Genomic DNA, 20239 nt, shown 5'->3' on the forward strand with positions numbered 1-20239 from the left:
GCCCCTCAGCCTCGCCAGCTCCAGTTCATGATGCCTCTGTCTCTCTTCATGCTGCCTCTGTTTCTCTTTCTCCTCCTGTTCATGCTTTCTCTGTTGTTCACGATCTGCCAGCTCTCTCAGTTTTAGCTCTTTCTCCCATTCCAGCCACTTCCGCTCCACGGATGCCGCGCGTCGCCGGGAGGATCCCCTGCTGGCCGGGGGGGTCACGGCGCCCTCGGTATTTGCTGGGCTCCTCCCCACCCTTCCCCTAGGCATAGGAAGGAGGGGTCTCAGGAAGCCCTCAGCAGCCGGCTGACCACTCCCAGATGGGACAGACACTAGTGCCTGCGCTGCATCTGCCAGGCTGCTTCCCTCAGAGACAGGGATCAGTTCATTCGAGCGATCTCCCTCCTCCAGCTGGGCAATGAGCTGTTCTTTGGTGAGCCTCCCACTGCGCAGCCCCCTCTGCCTGCACAGCTCCACCAGGTTGCTCTTAAGCCACTTGGCATCCATCTTCCTGCTGGCCACTCACAGGCCTGGGTGCTCACCGCTCCCCAGTTTCCAAGGAGAACCCCTAGTGTGCCAGCCCTTCTCGAGGTCACCACCTCCCTTGCGATCCCCCGGGGGACCCTGTTACTGCAAAAGTCCTTCTCGCTGGTCACACACTCCCAGGGGTGAACTGCCCCCTGAAACCATCTCTCTTTGACTCTTCAGCACGCCTGGTCCCCGTCAATCCCCCTTCATTTTACTGCTCCCCAGTCACTTACTGCAGGAAGCGCCGTCCACGGGGTGCAGTAGATCCCACCGCTGCCACCAGTTGTCACGGAGTGTGGGGGGACACAAGGCCCTGCACCCCCGGCTTCCTGCGACTTACCATGACTCTCAGCCAGCCAGTAAAGCAGAAGGTTTATTTAGACGACAGGAACACAGTCCAAGACAGGTCTTGCAGGCACAGACAACAGGATCTCCCCCAGTTAGGTCCATCTTGGGGTCCCAGGGCACCACAGCCCCCTTGGGAGGTCAGAGCCCCATCTGCCTCCCAGCCATTCCACCAGCCAGCTCTGAAACTCTCTCCCCAGGGTCCCCTCCCACAGCCTTTGTTCAGTTTCCCGGGCAAAGGTGTCACCTGGCCTCTAACCCCTTCCTGGGTTCTCATGTTACATGCTCAGGTATTCTCCCTCACGGCCAGTCTCCCATCCCCCCATGCAGACCATCCTAGCCACACTCCCCTGTCTTCCCAGCCAGCACTCCCCACTCAGCATTCAAAGGCCACATTAAGAACAGTCCCAGTTCGTCACATCCACACCCCTCGATCTGCTGGCAATGCCCCTACTTATACAGCCCAAAATGCCGTTAGCCTTCTTGGCAACAAGGGCACACTGTCGACTCATATCCAGTTTCTCGTCCACTGTGACCCCTAGGTCCTTTTCTGCAGAACTGCTTCCTAGCATCGCGAGGCCTGGCCTAATCTCATGGCTCTTTGGCATCTGACTCATGATTTTGAGCTTTTGGGGCCTCTGGGGCACATGCACAGGGGACCGAGACACACATACCCGCCGGGGCACATTGGCTTTCAGTGTCCACAGACGCTGCCTCTCAGGGAATGATCTTCCCACCCCTTCTCCCTGGCGATGGCTTTCCCAGCAGACCCTGCAGCAGCTGGGAGAGCCAGGCTAAATCTGGGGTCAAGCTTTCATTGATGCCAACCCAGGCAGTTCCTCGGCCTCTGGGCTGGCTGGCTGGGGGCAAGGCCATTAATTATTTCCCCGACAGATCCAGGCCATCCCGTAAATCTCCTCAGCTCTTTGACACTCTTCAAACAGAAATAGCCCCAAAGCACAAAGTTGATTAACACCTTGAGTCCCAGCTCTGCTTGGCCCCGGAGCTCCTTCTCCTGAACGGGCAGAGTCCTTCGATCTCTGCTCAGCTGGGCCTTGGTGGCAATGGGGATGGTCCCAGCTCCAGTGATGGGTGGCAGCTGCTTGGCACCAGGGTAAGCGCGTCGGTGCAGAGAGTGACTTTGCATGTTTGCATTAGGGGTTCCATGGGGAGGTGGTGGAATCTCCTTCCTTGGAGGTTTTTAAGGTCAGGCTTGATGAAGCCCTGGCTGGGATGATTTAGTTGGGAATTGGTCCTGCTTTGAGCAGGGGGTTGGACTAGATACCTCCTGAGGTCCCTTCCAACCCTGATAGTCTATGATTCTATGAGGGGCGGAGTCAGGGGCTGGTGGGGGTGTGGGGATGGGCGGAGTCAGGAGATGGGTGTGGCCAGGGGGAGGGGAGGAATCATGGGCTGGCGGGGGTGTGGGGAGGGGCGGAGTCAGGGGCTGGTGTGGCTGTGGGGAGGGACAGAGTGGGATGCTGGCGTGGGCGTGGGGAGGGGCGGAGTCGGGGGCTGGCGTGGGCGTGGGGAGGGGCGGAGTCGGGGGCTGGCGTGGGGAGGGGAGGAGTGGGGGGCTGGCGTGGGCATGGGGAGGGCGGAGTCAGGGGCTGGTGTGGCTGTGGGGAGGGGCGGAGTCAGGAGATGGGTGTGGCCAGGGGGAGGGGAGGAATCATGGGCTGGCGGGGGTGTGGGGAGGGGCGGAGTCAGGGGCTGGTGTGGCTGTGGGGAGGGACAGAGTGGGATGCTGGCGTGGGCGTGGGGAGGGGCGGAGTCGGGGGCTGGCGTGGGCGTGGGGAGGGGCAGAGTCGGGGGCTGGCGTGGGCGTGGGGAGGGGCGGAGTCGGGGGCTGGCATGGGGAGGGGAGGAGTGGGGGACTGGCGTGGGCGTGGGGAGGGGCGGAGTCAGGGGCTGGTGTGGCCGTGGGGAGGGGCAGAGTGGAAGGCTGGTGGGGGCGTGGGGAGGGGCAGAGTCGGGGGCTGGCGTGGCCGTGGGGAGGGGCGGAGTCGGGGGCTGGCGTGGGCGTGGGTGGAGTGGGGGGCTGGCGTGGCCGTGGGGAGGGGCAGAGTGGGGGGCTGGCGTGGCTGTGGGGAGGGACTCCATGCAGTGCGGTAACTCATGGGGCTGGGAGGGTGACTCGTGATTACGCGCAGTGCTCCTGGGTCACTGTTATCCTCACTGCAGGAGTCCCACCAGCTTTTGCTTAGTGGCTGGTAACATTCAAGCACTGAGAGGGTTAACAGATGCCATTGTCCAAATTCAGCCTTGGAGTTTGTTTCCCTTGGAAATCCAGTGGGGCTGGAGCTGATAGCGCCTCTCACTGTGGCCTCTGGCCCTGCAGCAGCTGGAAAGCCCCAGCCTGGTCCCTCCAGGAGATTTTGCTGCAGGGAGGGAGGAGGGCGGAAAGGAGGAAGCAGAGGGATGGAGGGAAGGAATGGGCCCCCTTCCCTGACACTGTTTGCCGGCCGACTCCTTGCATCACCGGAAGGGTTGTGAGGAATCAGAGGAGTTCAAAGAGGGGCAGCAGGGACGATCAGGGGCCTGGAGAGGGTGTCAGGACTGGCCCTGCTTACCTTTGTGGGGAGCCAAATGAGCAGGGATGTGATGGGGGTACCGGCTAATGGAGAAAGAGAGTTTCACGTTCCCCCAGTGCAGGGAGACGAGGGGCCGTCACCCCACAACAGCTCAGGCCTGGACTCCGCTGAGCCGCATCAATGAAAGGGGCAAATTCAAAACTGACACAAGAAAACACTTTTTCACACAACGCACGGCCGGCCTGTGGAACTCACTGCCACAGGACATCAGTGAGGCCAACAATTTAGCAGGATTCAACCAAGGCTCAAACACTGACTTGGGTAACAAGAGCATCCCCACTAACAGTACATATTAAACTAGACCAGAGGTTGGGGAGGGCTGTAAAACACCCTGCCCCTGGCCAGGGGCCAGCCTGATTATTGGGGGGCAGGAGGAATCAAGCTAGCCCATTGCTGCCCCTTCCCAGCCTCAGTTGGAGACCAGAGGCTGGGCTAGGTGGGTCCTGGCCTGTCCAGGCTGGCCATCCCCATGAACGTGAGAGAGGAGAGCTAATGGGTCTTGCTGGCAGAGCCCCAGGGAACTGGGACAGGGCTGGCCCCATCCTGCGATATCCCCAGGGGTGCAGCGCCAGGGGGGCTGGGATCCCCCAGAGGGGTGCATTCCTGGGGGGGCAGTGCCAGGTGGGCTGGGAACGCCAGAGGGTGCAGTGCCAGAAGGGTGGGGATCCCCAGGGTGTGTGTGTGCAGTGCCAGGGGGGGCTGGGATCCCCTGGGGGTCACTGCTGGGGGGCTGGGATCCCCGTGGGGGCAGTGCCGGGGGGCTGGGATCCCTGGGGGGTGCAGTGCTGTGGGGCTGGGACCCCCCTGGGGTGCAGGGACCCCCCTGGGGTGCAGGGCTGGGATTCTCCAGGGGTCACTGCAGGGAGGAGGGGGCTGGGATCCCCGGGGGGGCAGTGCCGGGGGGCTGGGATCCCTGGGGGGTGCAGTGCTGCGGGGCTGGGATCCCGGGGGGTGGCGGGGGGCTGGGACCCTCCTGGGGTGCAGGGCTGGGATCCCCGGGGGGGCAGTGCCGGGGGGCTGGGACCCCCCTGGGGGGTAGCGGGGGGCGCTGACCCGGCCCGGCCCGGCCCGGCGGTAACTCTCTCTCTGTCTCGGTCTCTCCCGGGCCAGCGCTGAGCTGTGCGGGCTCCAGGTCCCGCGGCCCCGCCGCCCCCGCGCCCCCCGCCCGCACGGATGCCGCTGCCGCCGCCCGCCGCCGCCAAACATGAGACTCCGGAGCCGCCGCCGCCAGAGCCGCCGCCGCGCCCGCCCCGCGCGCTGGACGGGGATCCGGGGGACCCCGCGGGCCGCCCCCGGGACGAGACCCCCTATGCCATCATCGAGCCCCCGGCCCCCCGCGCCGAGCCCGCGGCCCGCATGGAGGAAGCCGCCGCCAGCGCCATCGTGGTGCGCATCGGGATCCCCGACCTGCAGCAGACGGTGAGTGGGGCCGGGCCGGGCGGGACCGGGACCGGCTGCTCCCTGCGGGGCTCCCGGCCGGGCTCCGGATCGGGACCGCCCCGCACCCCGGATCGGGGCCGGCCGGCAGCCCCCGGGACCCGCTGGCCACAAGTTCCCCGCAAAGGGGATGTGACAGCTGCCGCTTAACCCCTGCGCTGCTGGAGCCCCGCGGCAGTTTCCAGCTGAACACAGCGCTTGCCGCCTGGCTAAACTTTATACCAACTGCAGCCGCTGGTGAGAGCTGGATGGAGGAGGGTGGGAGGCCGCCCAGACCGTTCCAGCGAGAGTCCATCTGGGGCCCAGCTGCCCCCAGCTGGGCATACGGCACGGGAACCCCCTCCCCGGCTGGGCGCGCGACAGGGGAACCCCCTCCCTGGCTGGGCGCGCGGCATGGGAACCCCCTCCCCGGCTGGGCGTGCGCCTGCCACTGGAACCGGTGCAGCCCCAGCCCTACACCCAGGTGGTGGGACCAGGGGAGCGGGCATGACAAGCTCCATCAGGCCCTGTGTCATCCATCCCCCCAGCCTGGCTCCTCAGGGCTGGCCTGGAGTGTGCCCCAGTCCCTGGGAGCGGGGGACTCAGCCCTGGACTCTGGCTCTCACCTTGCCCCCATCCCCCAGTGCTGCCGGCAGGGAGAGCTGCTGAGTCTGGAAAGCCAGGAGCAAATTCCCAGGAGCAAATGCCCAGCTAATCAGGGCCCCTTGTGGTTGCCAAGCCCAAGGCCAGTCCCAGCTGGGGACTTGAAGGAGCTGCATCCCCTCAGTGCCCCTTGCAGTGCAGTGTGCCTGATAGTGAGGACTGGTTCCCGGTTCTCCCTCATTCTGCCCCAGCCAGCTGGCTCCAGGCTGGGGCTCTCACTTGCCTCTGCATCTGCCTGACAAGCTGCAGTGATCTTGCATAATGAGCTCCAGTGCTGGGACAGGCAGCGCTGCAGGCGGGAGAGGTACTGGGGACAGGCTGGCTGGCTGCACAGAGCTGCTCAGGAGGAAGAAACTGCTTGAGATTGGAGCCTGCTGCACATTAGGACATGGCTCCTAAGTCAATGCAGCGTCCTTCTGCCTCAGAGCACAGGCAGGGCTGCGTGCAGCCTGCGCTGACAGCAGGAGGGATGGAGCCAGGAGAGGAGCTGAGTTACGGTAGCACAGATTGAAACAAGTTACCGCTGGTCTGATACCTCATGGTGCATGATAAAGAGGGATTCTGCTGAGATAGGGCTTAGTGACTAGAGAGCTACAGCGGGTGTTAGTGCAGGGCAAGGCGTATCTATCAGTGAGGGGGTGTGACACAGCGGGTGTTAGTGCAGGGCAAGGCGTATCTATCAGTGAGGGGGTGTGACACAGCGGGTGTTAGTGCAGGGCAAGGCGTATCTATCAGTGAGGGGGTGTGACACAGCGGGTGTTAGAGCAGGGCAAGGCGTATCTATCAGTGAGGGGGTGTGACACAGCGGGTGTTAGAGCAGGGCAAGGTGTATCTATCAGTGAGGGGCTGTGACACAGCTGGGTGTTAGAGCAGGGCACAGTGTATAAGTGAGGGGGTGTAATACAGCGGGTGTTAGAGCAGGGCACGGTGTATCTATCAGTGAGGGGGTGTGATACATCTGGGTGTTAGAGCAGGGCACGATGTATCAGTGAGGGGGTGTGATACAGCTGGGTGTTAGAGCAGGGCACGGTGTATCAGTGAGGGGGTATGACACAGCGGGTGTTAGAGCAGGGCACGGTGTATCAGTGAAGGGTCTGATACAGCTGGGTGTTAGAGGAGGGCATGGTGTATCAGTGAGGGGTGTGATACAGCTGGGTGTTAGAGCAGGGCAAGGCGTATCTATCAGTGAGGGGGTGTGACACAGCGGGTGTTAGTGCAGGGCAAGGCGTATCTATCAGTGAGGGGGTGTGACACAGCGGGTGTTAGAGCAGGGCAAGGCGTATCTATCAGTGAGGGGGTGTGACACAGCGGGTGTTAGAGCAGGGCACGGTGTATCTATCAGTGAGGGGCTGTGACACAGCTGGGTGTTAGAGCAGGGCACAGTGTATAAGTGAGGGGGTGTAACACAGCGGGTGTTAGAGCAGGGCACGGTGTATCTATCAGTGAGGGGGTGTGATACATCTGGGTGTTAGAGCAGGGCACGATGTATCAGTGAGGGGGTGTGATACAGCTGGGTGTTAGAGCAGGGCACGGTGTATCAGTGAGGGGGTGTGACACAGCGGGTGTTAGAGCAGGGCACGGTGTATCAGTGAAGGGTGTGATACAGCTGGGTGTTAGAGGAGGGCATGGTGTATCAGTGAGGGGTGTGATACAGCTGGGTGTTAGAGCAGGGCACGGTGTATCAGTGAGGGGTGTGATACAGCTGGGTGTTAGAGGAGGGCATGTTATCAGTGAGGGTGGTTGTCAGAGCAGGGCATGGTCTGTCACTAGTAAGGGCAGGTATTATAGCCGCGTAGAATGTCAGTGAGAATGGAGTGATACAGCTGGGTGTTATAACAGGGCACGGTGTGTCACTGAGGGCAGGTGTTGGAGCTGGTTGAGGGTGTCAGCGAGGGTGCGCGATGGAGCTGGGCCCAGGGCGTCGGCAGGCAATGGAGCCTGGTGTCAGTTGAAAGCGGGTGTTGGAGCAAGGCACGGTGTATCTATGGGTCTAGTTAGAGTGGGACCTGTATTGCTGGTGGTTGCCGGGTGTTGCATGGCAGTGAGGGTGTGTCTACACTGCAGTAAAACACCTGCGGCTGGCCCACATCAGCTGATCCGGGCTCCGCCTGCAGGGCTCTAAACTTGCTGCGTAGACATTCGGACTCTGGGACCCCTCGAGTGGGAGGGTCCCAGAGCCTGGGCTCCAGCATTGGCCCATATGTCTACCTTGCAGTTTTAGACCCCCGCACCCTGTCAGCTGCCGCGGGCCAGACACGGGTGTTGTTGCAATGTGAACATTCCCTGCGTGGCTCTCCGAGCAGGCTGTGGTCTGGTAGCCGGCAGCGAGGGCTCGGGGATGAGGGTTTGAAGCACTCGGTGCTCTCAGCTCTGCAGAACAGCTGCCGTGTGCTGGAGGGAGCTGCGGAGGCAGAGGAGGGACGCTGGGCTGCCTTTGCTGTCGAAGAATCGACGTTGTGTTTTAATGAGAACTGACCTTGTGCTGTAGGAGAGGCCTCAGCACACGCTTGCTGGCACCGAGCAGCTCCTGCCTGAGCCTCTGCTGGGATTCTGAGCCAGGAGGCTCTCCCGCTGCCTTTTTGGACTGCTCTCCTTCTCTTCCTGGCCGGAGGTGCAGAGTGCCTTGGTGCCCCCACCCCTCCCTCTCAGCAGCCTGTGTGTCGGCTGTCTCCATGCTCACCCCTCCGCCTTCCCCAAACTGATCCGTAGGGCCACAGCCCCCTCTGGCCTGCCAGCCTCTGCCCCGGAGCCTGCTGTGGTCCGGTGGGATTGTCAGTAGGGTGGAGTCACACTCGGCATCATTGTCAGGATGTGGTGAGCCCACCTCTCGTTAGCTGTTCCCCTTCCCTGGTGCTCTCTCCTCTTGTGAGTGCCCATTCGGCTTCCTGCTGCCCCCCATGGCCCTGACCCAGCCCTGCAAGGGGACTCCAGCAAGGGGACAATCCCAGAAATGGGTCGCAGGAGCCCTGCTAGGCCATCCGGTCCCTCTCCAGAGTGGGGTAGTCACTACCTTGGCCAGACTGGCTCCCCTGGTCAGCCCCAGGGTCAATTTGTGGGTCAGGAGACCTGGGGGGAAAACTGGGTGCTGCTCTGGCCCCATCACCAGAGAACATGTGCATCTCTACAGGCCCAAGCAAGGAGACACCACCTTCCCTAAGGAGAATCTCTGTGCACAGGCAGGGAGCAGAGAGGAAATGCGGCACTGCAGAGAGCTCACAGCTCTGCCAAGGAACAGGCTGTGCATGGGGCCCATGGGGCTGTTCCACCACTGGCCCCGTGGGGCTGGGGGGCAGCTTAGCTCAGCAGGCCCAGGAGGCAGGCTGGCGACGTTCCCGCTGGGGAAGGTGGTGGCGTTTAACATGCAGGCATGAATGTGGAGCTGTGGCAGAGGGGGTGTGTAGGGCACGGCTGCTGATCACTGATAAGAGCAGAGTGGTGCTTGCATTCCACCAGGCAAGGTCTGCTCACACCACATGCCTGGTTAATGTTTAGAGGAATTCTCTGCAGTCTCCGCTCTGGCTCAGGGCAAAGGCACCTGGCAATGTTTACAGCCAGAGCTGGGAAGCTCCCAGTGTGGTCACGCACACAGCGCCAGGAGGATAACAGCCCCGTTTCCACCCAACCGAGAGCACAAAGACTCTGCGCGTGCCAACTCCAGAGCTGTAACTCAGTGGGGCGGTGAGCGGGAGACAATGTGGTGCTGAATAGGCTGGACTGATGCCTATGCTGTGTCACCCACTGTCAGCCTGAGCGATGCCTCACCCCTGGGGAAGCACAGCAGTGGGGTCTGCTAGGGCAGATGCTGCTTCTCCTCTGGGATAAGGAAAGAGCTCTGTCTGAAATACTGCCCCATGGCACCCCCACATTCTCACAGGCAGGGGAATGGACTATAGTGCCCCCTACAGAGCTCTCTCCAGCACCGCAGTGTTAGCTCAGCCCTGCCTGGGGCCTTACCCCGTATTGCCCCCATACAGAATTTCCATCAGATGTCCCCATTCATGAGAGTTGAGACAGATTCCTGCTGATTTCTTTATTCTTTGTGAAATTTGTCCCAGCCCCTTCTAAGCCAAGCCACAGGGGTTTTCCTTCTTCTACCACACAGCTTGGGGGCCTCTTCCTGCAACCAGGAGCTACTAAATCAGCTGGACCTGTTTCAGTGAGGAAGAGCATCGCCGAGAGGTCTAAGGCACTAGCGCCAGGGATTTCAAAGCTGAGCTCTATGGCTCCAAACACTGTGTGAGCAGATCCGGGCATATCCATCCGGGCAGGGAATGTCCCTGATGGACAGTCCCATGCGGGAGGAGCCCCTCGGTGGCTCTTCTTAGCAAAGGCCCATGGAGAGGTAGCAGCTTATCCCATAGTCCCATTTATCTTCCATAGCAGTGTTTAGGGGTTACTGTTTATTAGGTGTGGCAATAGCGCTGTAGCTCCCAGCAGAGATCAGGGCCCATTGTGGCGGGCAATGTACAGACCCAGAGTGAGAGGCAGCCCCTCTCTGGACTTCCATCAACCCTGAGAATTAACCCTTTAGGGCCTGGGAAGTGGGATATTACAGGCACCACGTAGTTGTGACTGACCTGGAGCAATAGGGACCCAGGTGGCTTAAAAAGGTTTTGTGCTGTTTCTCTATAGCTGGCTCCTAACTCAGAGCCCGGCCTCCCGCAGGGCAAAACTTCCTGTCTGGGATCCCTGCACATTAGGGTGACCATATGTCCCGTTTTGGCGGGGACTGTCCCTTTTTTAAGCCCTGTCCTAGCCATCCCGACTTTTTTGGCAAATGTGGGCATTTGTCCCAGCCCATGTGATCAGTAGGCCAGAGCAAATGGGACAAATGCCCACATTTGCCAAAAATCTGGGGTGTGGAGGCAGGGCTTTGGAGCGGAGCCCGGAGCTGGAGCGTGGACCAGTAGGTTTTATGCCCGGAGCTGGAGCGGAGCCGGAGCGGAGCAATTCAAAAATTTTATTGCTCCAAATCCCTGTGTGGAGGAACGTGCAGGGGGACGAGCAGTGATGCCAGCCCACCGCAAGGGGGGAGGTAGGGCTGGGATGGGGGCCAGGCTGAGCTCGGGCGAGCAGCGATGCCAGCCCCAATCTGGTGTGGGGGCCAGCCCCACATGGGGAGCGGTGGGGGGCTCGGACAAGCAGCTGGGGGGGGGCCCTTGGGTAGCCCCACACAGTGTCCTGTTTTCCCTTTGGGAAATATGGTCACCCTGCTGCACATCTGCACTAGAGATGGCCCAGGGTTCTGGGCAGCCAGGAGCCAGCAGTCCGAGCGCTCCAAGGGATAAGTGTTGCCTGCCTGCCTGGAATTATGGAGCTGAATTGGCCATTTTTTGTTCTGTTTTTATAAGCAGGTGAAGTTGAGCCCGGCTCCCCCCTCCTGGCCCAGCAGCCCCCTCGGCCCCTTGAGCCCAGCTCCCGCCTTGAGCCCAGCTCCCCCCCTCGGGCCTGGCTCCCGCCTTGAGCCCAGCTCCCCCCCTCGGGCCTGCCTCCCACCTTGAACCCAGCTCCTGCCCTCCTGTGCACACTCACAATATGAGAACCGGAAATCTGAACGGCAGCATCTTCAAACTGCTAAAAGGAAATAGTCTTTCACACAGCCAGTGGAACTCACTGCTACCACATGCCACTTAGCAAAGAGCTTGACAAGAGTGAGGAAAGGATCAGCCACCGATATGGATAATTGGCCAATCCCCAGCTACATGAAATGGAATAAAAAGAAGGGCTCTGAACCCTAAGGCTGCAGGGTGTGAGCCAGCCACTAGCTGATGGGGTTAGGGCCCCCCCCCCCCCCCCGGGCAGGTACTTTCACAATTGGGGGCTGTCAAGCCTTCCTCTGTTGCGGCTGATGCTGGCTGCTGTCAGAGACAGGCTGTGCTGTTTGTACTTCAGTTGCGCCTGGGGGCCCCAGGCAGGGCCCCACTGTGCTGGATGGCACTCAGGCACAGTACAGAGCCCCGGCCCCGCAGCGTGCAATGCACTGTTGACAGAACTCATGCGCCCATTGTCCAAACACAGCAGGATCCCCCCGGGACCATCTGTGCTGTCTGATCATGTCTAGATGGAAGCTTTTGCTGTTGTTCCAACTTGAGTTAGCTAATGCAGGTGTGAACACTCATCCACACGCTCACCACCTTTGCGTGCCGCTGGAGTGGCAGCATGCCCTGGGTCTTGGGGGTGAGCAGGTAAGCAGCTGGCAGGGCCTAGGAGAGTGCACATTCCTGCAGGGTGCAAGCAGGGGGCTGGATTTAGTGCTCTCTCATTCTGGCCTCAGCGAGTAAAAAGAGGGATGTGGCTCAGTTTGGAATGGAGGGCAGCAGGCTCAGTCAGTCAGGGCAGAGGTGTGACCTGAAGGATCGCACTTCATTCCCAGGGGATCTCAGGAGTCTGTGTGGTGCTGTGTCAGAATGGGCTGGAGAGAGAGATGGGGGTTATAAATGGGGACCAGTGATGTTCACAGACGTCCCGCAGATCCGGTGACCCTGCCACCTGCCACAGAGATTTTGGTGAGGGATGGGGAACATAAGAACGGCCTGGAGCACATGACTTATGAGGAGAGGCTGAGGGAACTGGGATTGTTTAGTCTGCAGAAGAGAAGAAATGAGGGGGGAGTTGATAGCTGCTTTCAACTACCTGAAAGGGGGTTCCAAAGAGGATGGATCTAGACTGTTCTCAGTGGTACCAGACGACAGAACAAGGAGTAATGGTCTCAGGTTGCAGTGGGGAAGGTTTAGGTTGGATATTAGGAGAAGCTTTTTCACTAGAAGGGTGGAGAAGCTCAGGAATGGGTTACCTAGGGAGGTGGTGGAATCTCCTTCCTTAGAGGTTTTTAAGGTCAGGCTTGACGAAGCCCTGGCTGGGATAATTTAGTTGGGGATTGGTCCTGCTTTGAGCGGGGGATTAGACTAGATGACCTCCTGAGGTCTCTTCCAACCCTGACCACTTATCAGTGAGGGGATGTGATACAGCTGGGTGTTAGAGCAGGGCATGGGGTATCACTGATACCGTATCAGTTACCTTTGTTTCCTATCTTTTAACCAGTTACCAATCCATGAGAGGACCTTCCCTCTTATCCCGTGGCAGCTTACTTTGCTTAAGAGCCTTTGGTGAGGGACCTTGTCAAAGGCTTTCTGAAAATCTAAGTACACTATATCCACTGGATACCCCTTGTCCACATGCTTGTTGACCCCCTCAAAGAATTCTAGTAGATTGGTGAGGCATGATTTCCCTTTACAAAAAACATGTTGATTCTTCCCCAACAAATCATGTTCATCTATGTGTCTGACAATTTTGTTCTTTACTATTGTTTCAACCAGTTTGCCTGGTACTGAAGTCAGGCTTACTGGCCTGTAATTGCTGGGGTCACCTCTGGAGCCCGGAGGTGACCCCGGTGGAGAGAGGGGGTCAGTGATTCCTGGAGAGGGGATGTACTGGAGCTTGCCTTGTTGACTTCAGTAAAGCTTTAGACTAGGGTTTCTCAAACTTCATTGCACCGCTACCCCCTTCTTACAACAAAAATTACTACATGACCCCGGGAAGGGGAACCGAAGCCTGAGCCCCACTGCTCAGGGCAGGGGGGACAAAGCCCAAGCCCCGCCTCCCTGCAGTGCCAAAGCTTGAAGGCTTCAGTCATGGGCGGTGGGGCTCAGACTTTGGCTTCAGCCCCAAGCCCCAGCAAGTCTAACACCAGCTCTGGCGATCCCATTAAAATGGGATTGCGACCCACTTTGGGGTCCCAACCCACAGTTGGAGAACTGCTGCTTTAGACCAACCACCGTCTGCATAAATGCTTGATTCTGAGACTGACCAGCCAGGATCTGGCACAAAGCTATGTAAATCAGAGAGCGAATTGGTTACATGGTGTGACAGATTAGAAACCATCTGTCCAGGACTCACCTATTCTATCACTTGAAATCACCGACAGAGCAGAGAGCCTAAGGAAGGAGGGGGTTACTCAGAGTGCCAGCTAGGTCTCTAAGCCCAGGTTTATGGGAGACTCTGAGCCAGAGAGCAGGTAGGAGGGCCAGCCGGGGACAATTAACACAGACAAGGAGGGGAAGCAGGCTGGATCAAGAACAGACAGTCTCCTTAGCGGGAAGATGCTAAATTGGGATGAAAGACAAAAAGCAGTTTGTGGGGGCGACACTGATCTGTGGACAAGCTCCTTTTGGTACCGCCGCTTCAGTGCAAACAAGTCCACGTCTCTCAGGAGCTGCAGGAAACCAGGGATCCAGAACTGTCCATGGCAGCAGACGCCGTTGGCAACAACTCTGGACCTTGCAGGACTGGAGGGAGGAGCAGGAGGTGGCCACAGCTCTCCTCAGAGACACCCCTTGCATTTCAGAAATGTTGAGGATCTGTAACCAAGCTGACTCTGGGAAGGCACTCTTAGGGGCTAAGAGCTGGACTCCGGTGCGAAGGGTCACAGGACTATTGGGAGCGACGATGGGTGCTTTAGAAATGTGACTGTCATATTTGCTGATTTCTTGTCTGTAGCTTCAGTGTTCTGGGCCTCTTAGGATCAGCTCAAGGAGTCTCAGACCGATGAATAGTGTGTGTGACCCAGGCTGTTTCAGTGTGAGTAGGAATTGCTAATTCCTGTCCTGATGAACCACGTTTGAATGCCGTCTATGCAGTTCCATAGTGCTTGGGAATTTCATTCAGGCCTTCCCTGCAGAGGGGATTAAGCTTTTGACCTTTTTCAGAGATTCCAAGGCCAGAAGGGACAATTGCGATCTGACCTTCTGTATGTAGCACAGTTTATAGAATTTTTCCACAATAATTCCTTGAGCCAAGCTTTTAGAAAAACATCCAGTCTGGATTTAAAAATTGTCAATGGTGGAGAATCCACCACGACCCTTGGTAAATTGTTCCAATGGTTAATAACAAACACAAGAAAGTATTTTTTCACTCAACGCACTGTCAACCTCTGGAACTCCTTGCCAGAGGGTGTTGTGAAGGCCAATACTATAACGGGGTTTAAAAGGGAGCTAGATAGATTCATGGAAGATAGGTCCATCAATGGCTATTAGCCAGGATGGGGAGGAATGGTGTCCCTAGCCTCTGTTTGCCAGAAGCTGGGATTGGGTGACAGGGCATGGATAACTTGATGATAACCTGTCTGTTCATTCCCTTTGGGGCACCTGGCATTGGCCACTGTCAGAGGACAGGGTACTGGGCTTGATGGACCTTTGGTCTGACCCAGTATGGCCGTTCTTATGTTCTTATGTAATAACTGTCACTGTTAAAAATGTACCCCTTATTTCCAGTCTGAATTTATTTACCTTCAACTTCCAACCATTGGATCGGGTTAGACCTTTCTCTGCTACATTGAAGAGAATGACTCTATAGCCTGGTGGTGCGCTGGCGCCCACCTGGGAGGTGGCAGAGCAGGGTCCAGTCCCCCTGCTCCAATCCCTCCTCAATTATTTATCCAAACTGGAACAACTTCAATAGGAGAGAGTCCCACATCAGAGTATCCCCATCGCCCAGTGCTTAGAGCTCTCTCCGGAGAGGTGGGAGACATCTGTACAAATCCTTTCTCCCCATCAAGCAGAAGGGGGAGAATCTGGGCCTCCCACGTCTCGGCTGATTGCTCTAACCAATGGGCAGTCACTACCACCACCTCTTTCTCTTGCTCTGGCCGTTTCGCATGGAGCTGGGTGTCTGCTTATGTCATTCTTACAAGAAGTGGCTTAGGTGCCCACGCTGCCTGGCTGCACATCACCCTCTATCACAGCCAAACGCACATGCAACACACTGCATCCCCTCCTCGCACATCACCCTCCATTGCAGCCACACATGCGTGCACACACAGTGCATCCCCTCTTTGCACGTCACCCTCCATCGCAGACACACACGTGCACACACACTCCTGCATCCCCTCCTCGCATGTCACCCTCCATCACAGCCACATGTGCGTGGAGTGGGGTTCCTGTTCATGAATTGCTAGCAGAGATAGGCGCCTCCCTGAAGTCTGGATCTAGGTGCCTGTATCCCTGAGGGGGAGGAGCTTAAAACATGCTTTTCATTGGCATCTCTCACTGGCTATCTTAGGCAGCTCCCTGCCTAGTGTGCTGGCTTTTGTGAATCACACCGTACGGTGCCTGTCTCTCCCCCTGCTCTGTATAGGGAGACTAGGCACCTAACAGGCTTTGCAAGCTGCAGCCTGTTCCTGTGATTTTTCTAGTTGCCTAAAAATGAAGCATTGAAACGCTCAGCATCACAATGCCTAAATACCCGTGCTCTCACCAGGTCTTTGCAAGCAGAGCTCTCGAGTCCTGGAGAGCAAAGCTCCTTCTTTTAATGTTCTTTTCCTTTTAACATTGCTCCCTGTCATGTATCTTTATTCAAAAAAATAAAAGGGGAGAGAGAGAGAATCGAGGAAATTTCACACAACGCACATTTCTGCATCATTAAAGCTTCCCAGTTAAACACTCAAATGCCAAAGTTAAGGTTTCCTGTTGAGCCTTCCTGTAACCCTGCCCCCTCTTGAGCATTCGTGACTCAACAGTGTTTAATTACACAGTCACGTACAGGTTTTCAAACAGTACATAGTGTATCATGCAGGGTTTTTTTCTACAGCCTTACAAACATTCTTGTAGCGTCTTGAAGTGCTGTGCACAGCTCTGTGTATGAGACATACTAGGAGTGAGACCATGGTGAAGAGTGCAGCTTAAATGCCTAGCTATACTGAGCCTATGGATATAGCTTGTATGAAAAGGACATTGGAGATCATACTTACAATTTATTGCAGGTTAAATGTCTGTCAGAGAGTAAGAGTGAGAATGTGCTGGTATACACAGCCCACTTACATTCACGGCCACGTTAGCTTTGCAGTTAACTTCTTCATTCCCAGTATTGCACCTTTGAAAACTCTGATCTTGGTTGAAAAGAGAATATCTACCAGATTGGTACTGACAAAAGCCTTGGCCAGTAATCAAGGAGGATCCCTGCACTTGCACAGAGCTCACTACAGGCCTAACTGATAAAAATGCAGACCGTAGAGAGAGAAAGACTTACCACATAAACAGTGAGACAAGATGGGTGAAAAAATATCTTTTATTGGACCAACTTCTGTTGGTGAAAGAGACAAGCTTTCAAGACTTGAGGAGAAGCTCTCGGGAGCTCGAAAGTTTGTCTCTTTCACCAACAGAAGTTGATCCAATAACATTTAAGCTCCACAGAGCTCTTCTTGGGTCTCAGCTCTGGTCAAATAAAGAAGCTGGTCAAATAAAGTTTGTACTTCACCCACCTTGTCTCTCTCTTAGCCTGGAACCAACATGGCTACAACAACACTACAAACATAAACTTGTGTAATTCATAAAGACACATGGTACTATTTAATGGCAAGGAATTTGCATTTTTCTCTGTATGAAAAAATATTAGAAGTTGATTGTGATGGGATCCCAGGGCTACAACCTGGAACTGTGGGACCTCTGTGCCCCCTTAACTTTTCAGCCTGAGCTGTCTCACACAATGCTATGCCAGTGCCGAGCAGTAAAACCCCTCCAGGTGCTGTTATCACTCAGCGGTCAGCATGTGGAGACCCACACCCAACTAAATTGCATGAATGCTCCCTGAGCCACTCTGAATTAGAGCGAAGCACCAGCCAATCACCCCATCCCCAGCCTTGCACCCCAGAAATATACCATTTTACACTGCTCAAGACTCGCTTGGACAGTGCAAGCTCATTAATTAGTTTGCCACTTCAACAAAGGAAAGTGGACATGCACCAGCCTTTGTCATCTGAGATGAGATTCCCCAAGCACTTCAACCAAAACCACACTGTTTTAGGTCAAATATAAAACAGATTTATTAACTACAAAAAGATAGATTTTAAAGAATTGTAAGTAGTAGGCACAGAAATCAAAGTTTGTTACATAAGGAACAAAATAAATTTGCAGTCTAAATTCTACAAAGTAAGCAAGATTTGAATCAAGCAGTCTCTCACCCTAATAGATGTTACTGGCAGCGCACAGTTCTCAGTGCACAGGCTGGATTCCCTTCCCAGCCGGGATCAATCTCCCCAGGTCAAAGTCTTTGTCTTCCAGACATGCTTCCAGGTGTTGAGATGGGGGGCGGGGAAGAGAGGCCCTGTGATGATGTCACTATCCTTCTTTTAGACTTTCTTCCAGCTGCTAGAAAGGTCTTTTCTGTGCCATGGGGGTCAGGCAGTGTCCCCATTCCGTATGTGCCCTGTCTTAAGGAGCCTCTGGGAGAGTGGATTCTTCTTGATGGGCCATCAATGGATGTCTGACCTGTGATGGTTGCCCCTTTGTCCTTACTGAAAGGCCAGTGCTCGGTGTCTCCCAACCTCACAACATATTTCAGTAACACATATAGCAATACTTCATAACTTCACATACAATGATACCACATACAATTCAACAGGATATTAAGGTTCAACAGACCAAAACTTTTAAAATGATACCTCACAAGACATACATTGTACAAAACATGTCGTAATCATATGATAATGGTGAAGGCAGGGGGCTGGACTCGATGACGTTTCAAGGTCCCTTCCAGTTCTAGGAGATAGGATATCTCCATTAATTATTATTATTATTATTATTATTATTATTATGGGGGTTCCAGGGTGCTACTTTGAGGTACAGAGTGCCACACTGCTGCATAAGTGTATCTGAGGAGAAGGAAAAATGGTCTGATCTCCTGTTGTAGTCTTTGAGCAGTAATGTGATTGTGTAATTACAGACGGGAAGGTAATGTGCCCACAAGGGGGGCAGAATTACAGTGTTCTGCATGGAACAAATGTCTTAAATGGGGCAAAGACTGATAATGGCATTCTGTCCTGTTGTGGTGACAGAGCTAATGTTCAGAGAGATGTAGCACATGGCTGGATAGGGCTGGGAAATGGCTGGCAGAATGTAGCATGTGTAAATGCAACATGAGGATGTATTTACATTCTAAACAGCGAAAGGGTGTGATGGGCTGTGCAGACCCTGTGCTGAGCCAAGGCGGGAAGGGATGAATGGTCTGTCCTAGTGAGAGAGATTTAAATCTATATCTGCAGGACCCACCAGAAGAGCTGAGCCTGGAGGCAGGGGTCCTAGCTGTAGTTAATTACAGGAGGCAGGCACACTGCACCAGGAATGTAGGTTCTAGTGCAGGGTTTTGTCTATTTCCCTAGAACTCTGAGACATCTGGTCTCCTCCCCCCACAGCCAGTGACAGGGAGCAGACGTGCTCAAATGCTGCTGTTCAACAGGAGGGGAAGGGGAGTGAGGAGGATCAAGTGGCCTAAGAATCCCCACAGCTCTTTCTCAGGGGAGAAGGGCAGATTGAGAAACTTTCAGAAGTGGTGCATCTGGAGCTGCTGCTCCTTCAAGAGGAGGGGAGTGAAGAGTAAAGCAGACCAGGTGCAGGAGGAGGAGGGCAGGAGCCACACACTCAGTTCCCTGAGTGCAGTAGGATCCATGTGCTCCTTATTCAAGTGCACTAGTGCCCAGAGTTCAGCTCTATTGCACACTGCACGGATGTGGTGTTAGTGTTTCACTCCACTGACCCATTTCATATGGTAACTGTAGGGTATGGAATTGATTTGTTTTGACAGTCCAGGCTGCTGCGCTCTGCACTGTTCTCATCATCCAGAGACAGTAATTTACTTGGAGTTTGGTGACCTAGAATCACAGCCTCCTCTTTTAATGCTGGTCTGTGTGAGCTGCTGGTATGGGCCCTGGGGGTGGAGGGAAGCAGATGGGCTCTTGTAGCAGACCAAGGATTCCTTTTAATTACTGATGCAATGGCTGCTTAGCATCTGTCTGCTTCTATGCTCGGCTTCTTGCTGTTCATCTGGTAGACAGAGAGACCGGAGCCCTTTTAGCCAGGCTCTGTGCTGTACTTGGCAGTGTGCGGGAGAGGTTGATGGGAAGGAAGTGAGGCCCTGTGTAAAATTTCTCAAAAGTGATCCTATGTCTCATTTTTCAAGGTGACTCAGGTACTTAGGAGCCAGAGTCTCATTAAAAGTCCTTTTGATTTAAGCCTTCAGGTCAATGAGGTGCTTTTGAAAATATTACTCGCAGTCTCTCACAACAGGAGCACTTAGCAATTGTGATCTCAGCCTCTGCTTGGAGGAGGCCCTGGTACAGAGAAGAGTGGGACCATAGGAATGATCACAGTGGAAAGCACAAAGAGTCCCTCTAGTATTCAGTGCAGTGTCCTCTCTCTGCCAGTGATATGTACTGGAGAGATTGTCGGGGTGGCTAGATTGTCGGGCTCAACAGGTAGTGATCAACAGCTCGATGTCTAGTTGGCAGCCGGTATCAAGCGGAGTGCCCCAGGGGTCGGTCCTGGGGCCAGTTTTGTTCAACATCTTTATTAATGATCTGGATGATGGGATTAATTGCACCCTCAGCAAGTTCGCAGATGACATTAAGCTGCGGGGAGAGGTAGATACGCTGTAGGGTAGGGATAGGGTCCAGAGTGACCTAGGCAAATTGGAGGATTGGGCCAAAAGAAATCTGATGAGATTCAACAAGGACAAGTGCAGAGTCCTGTAGTTAGGAAAGAAGAATCCCATGCACCACTACAGACTGGGGACCGACTGCCTAAGCAGCAGTTCTGCAGAAAAGGACCTGGGGATTACAGGGGATGAGAAGCTGGATATGAGTCAGCAGTGTGCCCTCGTTGCCAAGAAGGCCAACGACATATTGGGCTGTATTAGTAGGAGCATTGCCAGCAGATTGAGGG

General features: G+C 55.6%; 1 protein-coding gene across 1 annotated transcript in view; it reads left to right on the forward strand.

Annotated features, from left to right (window-relative positions):
- The first annotated feature begins 4625 nt into the window (after positions 1-4625).
- The window catches only part of SHANK3 (SH3 and multiple ankyrin repeat domains 3), a 610715-nt gene continuing 595101 nt past the window's right edge, over positions 4626-20239 (forward strand). The window contains exon 1 of the mRNA XM_065411947.1: positions 4626-4871. Within this exon, the coding sequence (XP_065268019.1) occupies positions 4626-4871 (246 nt within the window). The remainder of the gene's footprint in view (positions 4872-20239) is intronic.

Source organism: Emys orbicularis, chromosome 1 (genome assembly GCF_028017835.1).
Source record: "Emys orbicularis isolate rEmyOrb1 chromosome 1, rEmyOrb1.hap1, whole genome shotgun sequence".
NCBI classification, from domain to species: domain Eukaryota; kingdom Metazoa; phylum Chordata; order Testudines; family Emydidae; genus Emys; species Emys orbicularis.